The 9927-nt window shown below is 39.0% G+C and overlaps 1 protein-coding gene across 7 annotated transcripts; it reads left to right on the plus strand.

The window, feature by feature from the left end:
* The first annotated feature begins 3502 nt into the window (after window positions 1-3502).
* LOC147615490 (uncharacterized) lies at window positions 3503-9689 on the plus strand. Of its 7 annotated transcripts, none has more exons than XM_086779587.1 (6): window positions 3503-3619; window positions 7326-7457; window positions 7598-7635; window positions 7748-7808; window positions 7939-9030; window positions 9126-9689. In XM_086779587.1, exons 1-4 carry the CDS (start codon window positions 3590-3592, stop codon window positions 7764-7766), a joined length of 219 nt encoding a protein of 72 aa, XP_086635713.1. In that variant the 5' UTR covers window positions 3503-3589; the 3' UTR covers window positions 7767-7808; window positions 7939-9030; window positions 9126-9689. The 7 variants fall into 7 exon arrangements, 5 of the variants coding, with proteins under 5 accessions (XP_086635713.1, XP_086635709.1, XP_086635712.1 ...); XM_086779584.1 differs by lacking the exons at window positions 7598-7635; window positions 7748-7808 and adding an exon at window positions 5916-5976 and having other exon boundaries at window positions 3533-3619; window positions 6198-7457; window positions 7939-8199; window positions 8909-9030; XM_086779583.1 differs by lacking the exons at window positions 7598-7635; window positions 7748-7808 and having other exon boundaries at window positions 3519-7240; window positions 7939-8199; window positions 8909-9030.
* The last annotated feature ends 238 nt before the right edge of the window (window positions 9690-9927 follow it).

Here is a 9927-nt window from a genome sequence, read left to right on the forward strand (position 1 = left end):
ATTTACACGTTGCATCTTAGGAGAATTTATCCCCATATCTTGCATGGATGAGTGTGCTAGATCAACCAATCTCTTACTTGAAGAAGTGCCTGCTCCACGATTGTAAAATTTGTCTGCCATTTCTTTTTCCCTAGTCCATTTCTTGTGTGTGTCCCTTTCAAGTATGCACTCTATTTAACACTTTGCAGAACTGCCATTGCCATGTATGCACATGTTGCCTCATAGAGTGAAAGCTTTCTCTTATAATAACTGACACTCACTCTCATGCTTGCATGTTGAGCTTGCGAGAGGTTAGTTGTGGGAACAAGAATACCGGACTCATCTTGAGTCACAAACCAGGATCCCTAGTGGAATGCCCAGATATCCCACCAAGACAACCATGTTTCTAATGCCAGAGGCTCTCCTTGTATTGCGTGCCTTGACCGCCAAAATTTCTTGATTTCATTTATGCAATTCTTAGCCGCTACCTCAAACAATGAATTTCTCCATTTCCCACATAAAGACTTATGATCCTCATGAAAAGGGAGCCTTATACATTTTTGTGTATGACGCACCATGCTCTGCTCCCAATGAAAAATGCAAGTTTTTTCCTTCTTTGGCACCCTTTATTTGCCCCTCCAAAGTAAACAGCACAAACTACAACCCAATTTGGCCTCGTTTGTCGTGAATCCCCGAAATTCTGGTTTCTCATAGCCATTCTCTTGCACCACATGATTCAGCATCTTCTAAAACTCTATTTGTGCATATCTATCCACATATCTATCCACTACTTTAAACTCACATGTAGCTATTGTCAAAAGCTCATGGACATAAGAGTCATACACATGAATAGACATAGTTGGCCAACCAGGGACTCTGTGAGGTGGTCAAAATGCATCCACATATCCTGTTGATTTTCCCCTTGTCTCATCCTATTGACCAAGTCAAGACCAATTCTAAGACATTTAGTTGACATTTTAAATACATGTGGCTGATTATGGACATTCACTTGTCCTGGGAAAAGCACACTATGGATAAATGGATATCTGCATCTATTTTTTAAATCCAAAACTGCCTCAAGACCCTATGATGTAATGCTTTTGGCTCTTTGGCATACTCCAAGCATCTTTCTATCATCCTTTTGTTTGAAAATGGAGTGACATACTCAAGCAGCTCTGCAAACTCATCTTCACCAATCTTTGAACTACCAAGTTTCATATCCCCCATCGGCACGTTTAAAATGACATCTTGAGCCACAACTGTCTCCAATTATTTTGTTGTTGTAAAGGGATTCATTGCAGTAAGAGACAACACCTTCTCCTCAATCTCTTGTTTAACACTCATGTGTAGACCCACCTCATAAGGATGATTATGATTACCAAGGTGTATAGCACATCGAGTAGTATAGTCATGTGGTCTCTTGGGAGACAGTAAAATAAATTACAGTAGGACATGTGGAGACGCACTTTGGCATTTGTGCACAATGCTTACATGAAATGTTTCCAAACTCTGGACCAAACAATCCTACAAGATAACTCCGTTTTAGTCTTCCTTTCCATTGTGCTTCATTTTGATAATGCAACCTAGAGTAGTAAGAGCAGTCAATATTCATGCAACGTAAATGGCCAGAGCATCTACTCAAATGTATGGCACCATCAAAACAATCACAACTGCATGTGACATACTCCACCCAAGAGTGACAATCATTGTTTTGTTCCATACCAGATATTGCAGACTTTATACCACAAGGAGGTAGCTCATAAGGAATGTAACCATCATACGATGTTGGAAGCTCCACCACCCTCTCAATATTTTTTACACTGTGCAAAGCCACATGCAAACTGTTGTTCAAGGGTAGAAGTTCAATCATGCTGAAGAAACTTTTAATCTTGCCACCAACAACTTTTTTATCATCCTCCACAGTAACTGGTGTTACATTCGCACCACTGTCAATAAAAACCTTGTAAAACTGGTGAATTTCACCATCTAGCACGAAATCTTTTTCTCTATCAAAAAGAATTACTAGCTCTAGCTTTACAAGATCATGACTCAGAGAGAATGGTTTTAATGCCATTGGTTTTTTCTGCAAATCAAAATATTCCTTTAAAAGATTAAGCTCAAGCTCCTTCCATGTGCCTTTAAAAACTAGTGAAAGTTTCTATCTAGACAAAGGCCCATAAATAGTGATGTTTCTGCTCATTGTTCTCAAAGGAAACTACAAGAACAAGGACACAAGAATAAAAGAAAAACACTGAACAGGTCACTGAGACTAGAGGAGAATGCGGAAAAAACATGAAAATATAGGTCAAGAACAAAATCTATTAAGTTGTTTTCTTATGTAAGTTGTTCAAACACTTATGCAAAAACCAAAAATATAAATTGTATAATTGGTAGAACTGAACACAATAAAATTCCAAAAATAATATTCAAAGATATAGTGCCAAAAAATTGTAACACAAAATGATGGTAAATAATTGATCCTTAATAATAACGGCCGCCTGTATTCAATGTAATTGATTATGAAATATATTTTTTAAGTGACACATATATACCAATTCACACCGAAAGTTCTTTATTCAACCCGTTTTGGGACAAAGTACATTGGACCAATCAGTAGTACGATGCTCCATGCACTCACGCCAAAGAAATTGGACTGGCAATGTTATTTATTTTTCTGGTCTCAAAGTGTACGTGACTATGTTGAGTGGGATTAGAGAAATGTGAGAGTATGGTTATTTGTGTGTGTGTGTGTGTGTGTGTGGTTATTTGTGTGTGTGTGTGTGTGTGTGTGTGTGTGTGTGTGTGTATCAGTTTATATGTGTGCATGTGTGTGAGGGAGTGGATTTATGTGTATGTGTGTTTATTTGTCTATGTGTGTAAACAAAGGGTTGGTGTAAACCTCAATGTTTGTCATTATTGGTAATACATTTTTGTAGGCACCTCCACCATACGTGATTACATTTACATCATCACAAAAAATATGGGAGAAGATATATACTGACAAAGGAAAGTTAATACCAAAGAAGAAAACTCCCAAAAATCATACATGAGCAGCCAAATAATGAGTAGCCAATTTTTTATGCTGTTTTTCTAAATATATACGATCATAGATATATGTGTGTGTGTGTGTGTGTGTGTGTGTGTGTGTGTGTGTATATATATATATATATGTATTTATATTATATGTATATATGATAAATGTATGTATGTAGGTATATATGTGTGTATGTATAAATATGTGTGTGTGTGTGTGTGTGTGTTATATTTATTTATATGAGCTTTAAATAAAACTTCTAAAAAACTCTTTTAAAAAAAGCATAAAAACAAGATATAAAAAATAGACCTTCAAAAAATAATAATACAATATATATATGTATGTATGCTTTAAAAACAGCTTCAAAAATTTATTATAATATAATATGCTTTTAAAAATGCTTCAAGGAAAGCTTTCAAAAGGCTTTAAAAAAAGTTTAAACAAAAGCTTTAAAAATGAGGATTAGCCAAATTTTTATTGTGTTTTTTTTTTCAAAACAAAATTTGTGGTCATCACTCAAGCTTCCTCTCCATCGATTTTCAAACCTTAACCACAAGCCATATAACCTCCTCCAACATGCTACGCACGCAGAAGCCCCCACGCCAGGTGCACGTTCCATGTTTTCAAATTTTTTTTAAACAAATTCACCTTATGCGCGCAGGAGGGCGTGCTGGTGCGGCCTCCACAAGGGAGGTTTCAATCAATTTGAGTCCTCTATTTGCTATTTTCTTTGTGCGTTTTCCTATTGAATGGCTTGAATAATATGCTGGCTTTTTGCTGCGCTTGGGCTTTGTGTGGACATGGTCGTTTTTGTTGCATGGCCATGTAGTAGCAAGCCCACACAAAGCCCAAGCTTTGGGTTTTGAATGGATTAAGACGAGTACTTTTTGGGGCATGCCCTTGAATTGGACTTCTTAACGAGCCCTTGAATTGGACTTCAAACTTAGTGGCCTCCCGTGGGTCAGTATGATGAGGAGATGTGAGAGGGGTTTGCTAGGCAGAGCTGCCTCCCATGCATGGACTCTTGAAGGGGAAATGTTTCCCGGTGTAATCTCGCCTATCCGCTTCTTGAGGGCCTGTGGATGGACCTCATGCCAAATTAGAACTGTAGCCTCTCCTCCAAGGACATCTGCATCATCAAACAAAGACACCTTCTCAGCTCATGGATAGTGGGTTCAATGGCACACATCTTGTGGTGGTGCAGGATCCTGTGCATTGACCGTGAAGAGGATGATGGCTCTTCCAGTGCTACATCAGTGCTGTCTTAAATGGCCATGTTTTTAGTTGCATGACCATGTCCAAACTCGGCCCTTTCACCAACAAAGACTCAACTTCTTAGCACATGATGGTGGGTTCAACTCTGGCCTATGGTGATAACAAACCCCAGAATGTATTGCTTTTTAGTGGTTCCTTCTGGCCAGTCTCAGAGCCTGCATGAACGCCCAATAGCAGAGCCCCCAGTATGATTGCAAAAATCGAGTTAACTACATATTGGGTGATTTTTTGACCCACAATAGTATAAGCAAAGATTGCATTGAAAGCAAGGTGGTTAGCACAGAGCAAAGCGTTGGTGGGAGACAGGAAGGTACGAGAGGCTCCATGAGAAGAGGAGGTTATCGAGTGCATTAAAGAAGACCATGGCCGAGTAGATGGGGAAGAGTTGAAGACACGCAATAGTAGGTGAGGAGGGGGGGGCAGTAGGATTGGACGACCGGGGGACATCTTATGGTGCAGGATATCTTGTGCATTGACCATGAAGAGGACGATGGCTCTTCTAGTGCTAACATCAGTGCCTTGATTCATGGCCATGTCAAAGACACTCATGCAACTAAAAACATGGTTGTGGTGGGAGGCCACACTGATGCGGCATCCCACGGCCATGTCTTTAACATGGCCATGAATCAAGCCATAAAACTAGCCATGTATCATTTATGGCATACTTTTAGCACATCATATTTAAAGAAGGGGTCTATGCAGATCTCCAAAGTGGGGAGAGCTGCATGGTTGGGTCAGCTCAATTTCCACGTCAAAGAACTGGCCTTGATGGCCTGACCCTATCTGTAGAAGGAAAGTGGATCAACTCATTAGGCTAGATCTACATGGTTGGATGCCGGAGAGGATTTTCTAGAGGATTTTCTAACACACTAATGCCAGCAAGAAAGAGGCTTGTGAGAGCAAAATATGTGTGTATGTGCAACTCAGTTTTTCTTTGAGGCAAAGAAGCATCATGAAGGGTAGTATCTCCAGGATCCACAACACCTCTGATTACTTTTACCCTCTCTCCTTTTATTAGCTATGGTGTCCAAATCAGCTTACCAAGGATGTGCTTGGAAACTTGACATTCAAGTACACCAAGATAACTAAGGCTAGAGTTCTCTTGGAAAAGTTTAAACTGGATGGGATCCAAGAGAGGATCACGAAATCAATGTTCATGTGTCCTAACCTTTTGACCCTATTTGATGATATGTCGTGGTGCATTCGCATGCTATCAAAAACCCAAACTCATCAAAAGGGCCTCGTCCCAAGTAAATTGTAATTAAATTTGGCATTTTGGAAATAGAGGATCCTGTGGGGATAGATTGGATCTTGTGAGGATCTCAATGGTACAATGTACAATGCACATCATATTTAAAGAAGAAAAGAGAATTAAATATATGTAAGGAATATTTATATGATTTGAGAAATCGTAACACATTTTAGTAAGAGATTATATTGAAGAAACCCATGGTTCACCATTTTCTTGTTGATTTCTTGAGGTGTTTTGTGTATGCACAAAGATTACAATGGTGAAGACATGACATGTTTGAGTCATTCTCTTGTTTTATTGGTTGGAGAATGTGCACAACTCTAGAATGGTTTACCAAACACCAAGCTTTATCCTCATGAGGTGGTGTCTATTCAGAAGGACATATCCTAAAGCTGAGCGACATTGTTCAACTTATTTATGCTTGATATATTGAAAGGTATGAACTTAGTTAAAAGCATGCATATGAACTACATGTGGTTTGTTTGGCATTAAATTAAGGAGTTACAAGTGTTGATGCTCTAATGTGTATTGATGTTTGTGTTTAATGCTATAAGATCGGAATGCTTTGATGTACATTTACTTGAGATGTATCCCATGTTACATTCTAATTTCAAATTCGAATTTTTTTATAATATTTGAGTTTTGTCTATCATCCAGGGTAGGTGGAGGCAAGCGTGGGAAAAGGCAAGAGGGGCAAGGAATACAGACCATGATCATCTACCCTCAGAGAGTTTGGAGGAGATTATTAGAGTGGTTGAGATAGATTCCTAGGAAGTATAGGATGTGGATGAAGAGATTGAAAGCCATATTGTTGATGGTTTGGTTGCAAGTAGTAGTCATCAGATAGACAACGAGCTGGCATCAAAAGAGGCTAATATGCAACTTTTCCTTATGTTATGAGATCCAAGATTCCTCTTCCAGATGATGATAAGGATGAGAATAAAATCTATATGGATAGGAGAGAAGATATAATGCAAAAAACTAGGCTTTTCAATTGTTTTCAATGTCTAATGGTTCCACTATTCCACATGCAAAGGTGAGGGGATTGAGAGATGATGTGTCGGGATTGAAGGAAGCTTTTGGTAAAGAGGGGTATGTGTCGGGTATGTGCGGGAAAAGGGTGCCTTCATAGTTTCCATGTGGACATATGCTAGAGAGAGCACAATGATTAGTGAGGAGATAATGGCAGACTGGGATCCTATTTGGCAAGATAGTTTGAGGAGGATATTTAGAGAATCCCATAATTACATATAATTGCAGGGAGGATGTTTTATGTTTGGGAAGGGAACCACCGTACAATGGTTATGAAGGCTGCAATAAAAGAGAGATTTTCAAATACAAGGGCAATGCATCATCGTGTTTTGTGCACCATCATAGATCCGACAAGAGTGATATATGTATGGGTGATGGATAAGATGACAAAAGAAACTTTTGTCAAATTTTTATTTTTGGGTCTTGGTCTTCAATGAGACAATTTTGTTTTGTTTCTGGTTTGAATACACATGCTTTGGTCGGGACAACATTGCGAGATGAGATAGTGAATTGTGCAAACGTTTGTGCTGCAAATCTTGAGGACTACTTAAAGGATTTGCCTGATATAGATAGGAGATTGATAGTTCAAATTACAAGGAAATACACTAAGTGTGCAGAGCCATGGTACCCTCTTACTCGGCAGATATCTTGGAAAGCTTGTGTACAATGTGAGTTGTTGCTATGATGCCATTATTTATTAATTGCAAGGTTTTCATCTTTGTTACATACTTGAATTCTTTGTTGATGTTTTAGGTTCAAATCACACAATCGATGAATGAGAAGCTCGAGCAAGAAAGATTGACATTGTCTCATGCCAAGATTAAAAAATTGGAGGAAAAGGAGACTGATGAATTGGCCTCAAGATATGTTGATACAATTGGAAAGGTAAAAAAGGTTGTCACTACCTTTTTGGAGAGTTTCCAAGGAAAGCATGATTAATGTGTGGTTGGAAATGTCAGATTGCAAACCTTTAAAATAAAGAGCTTTTTTTCGTGTCTATGTGCTATCTTTTTTGTTTGTGTTAGATTCTCACCCTAAGCATGGTGATGAGTGGCAATCCAAAGTATGGTCTTTGAAATGGGGAGCAGATAGCTATTCAACATTGGAGAAGTTAAATCTGCTTGCCCTGTGTGATATTTCCATCGAGTCTAAAATCTATTGGTTGTCTTTGTTAGAGGCGAACATGACCACTAAATGTATGTTTGACCTTGATTGAGGAGATCACATATACAGATAGTAAGTTGTAGCCTTCTATTGCACTTTGGCTTGGATCATGGCACACTTTTGTATTGGACTCCTGCATTTTCTATTCATGCATTCTCGTTTTAAGATGTGGATTGTTTACATATTTGTTTTTGTTGTGTAGTTGGCTTCGGAGAAAAGTGACTCTGGAAAAAATATTACAGAGAGTTCAAGATTTGTTGAGAGATTTTCAAGAAGCTCCTAGTGGTGTTGTCGTTCTCGAAGATTGTTTATTGTGCAACTACTATGAAGAGGTGGAGATTGAAAAGAGGAAACACTTGTTTCCTTTGGACACTCGTGGAGAGAAAAAGGATAGAAAGGGTGATGCGACCGCACTAAAGAAGTTTAATTTGATTCAGATGATGTCCCAAAGATTAGTCTATAGGTAACGTCTTGTGTGAATATATTCTTTATGGGGAGTACAATAGAATCTTATCGTGTTCTTAGTTTATTTCCACAAGTAGAAGAAGCCTAATGTAATTTGTGTGCATGTAAATATATACATATACTTTGTTTTCTTGAAAGATAAGGGTCATTTGCACACTATGCCAGTTAGAGTAAAGCAGTGGTTGATGAATGCAAATGCGCCACTAGTATGTACCCTCCACCCATGCATGGACTCTTGAAGTGGGAGATCAAAAATTGTCCATGGTGGATAGACCTAGAGAAGGGTAATGTGTTAGAGAGGGAGAATGAGCTCCATGCACAAGTTTCGAAAGCGTAGCTCAGGGTGATTTTTTGGAGAAGGCTAATGAATCAATGGATGGAGGTAAGAAAAGCATGCTTGGAGAGGGTCGAGGGTTTGGTAGGAAGGGGAGGTCTGTGTCTTGGGCAGCGGATTTTGTGTTTCTAGACCTCCCCTTTCAGAGGTGTTCTACACAGTGCCATGTCTAGGCCTCCTTGGGACACTATCACAGAGGACCATGTGCGATATGGAGTTTCATTGACTACGTCAACACTCTCTGATTAAGGGTGGTTGCTGATTATGGCATCCATGGGAGATATTCCATGAACATTCTACCTATCTAATTGGTTTGAATTTTTTGATTTGAAAAGGATTTTAATGTAATGATTGTTTTTGCATTGGATTGTAGGGGAGACTATTGGTTGGGTGGATTGATACTGCCGTATATCAGATCTGGAGGTATGGCAGTGGATTGTTGTCATACATCACTTCCCATATGGTCACCATGAGAGTGGTGAATTCCAAACAGAGGTACCATTTGTTGCTAGTTTCACTTGCAACTCTGTGCTTAATGCACGAATGAGATATTGTCTTTGGTTTGAGCGTTTGTCTTTCTTGATTTGCAGTATGCTTTGTCTATGCTCTTTGTGGTTTGTAGACGAGGGATGGTGCCTCCTTTGTTTTACTTGGAGAGTTTACCACTCTTTGAGGCTCTATATATGTGGCCTTTGGATTCAATGGCCTACTACCATTTGCTTGAGGTTTCACGTAGTAAAAGGAGCCTACCGGGGAGGATATTCGTGGAGCCTTGGAGAAGAGCATTACATTTATGGCTTGCTTTCTTGAGTTATTATGCCGTCATGGTGGTATTTACCTTGAGTTGGGATGTGGTACTGCGCCTATTCTTAAGGCATGTTTGAAGACAGGCCGCGTGTGTGCCTTGATGGGACATTAATTAGAGACTTATTGCATCATATGTGCAGTCCCTGCCTCTTGTTAGGAAGCAAGGAAGACATGCAAAGTCTAGTAGTTCACATGCTGCTAATGATGAGATTGACACGCGTGCGGGAGATATTCTATACGACTAGTGAGCGTATCTTCACCTTCTTCTTAGTTTTTGGTTGTGGATTTCACATTAGGTTTACATTGTGGTTTCCTATGATTATGGATGTTACAATTCTAGTTGTAGAGTTTATATCCTTTGCTTTGTATCACCATCCAAAGTACCTGTATTATACTGTTGTGCTGGTAAGAGAGGACTTGCCTCAGATGTGCCTTAAGAAATGGTGCATCATATAAAACCACAATGGGTAGTAGTTAGTCCTGTCAAGCTTATCCTTAGTAGAAAGCATACCAAATACATCACTATCTACCAATTTTTCAACAAATAACTAATCTTTGACACAAAATGCTACCTATAGGTATTGC

This window comes from Cibotium barometz, chromosome 40, assembly GCF_041138505.1.
Source record: "Cibotium barometz isolate CiBa-2024 chromosome 40, ASM4113850v1, whole genome shotgun sequence".
NCBI classification, from domain to species: Eukaryota; Viridiplantae; Streptophyta; class Polypodiopsida; order Cyatheales; family Cibotiaceae; genus Cibotium; species Cibotium barometz.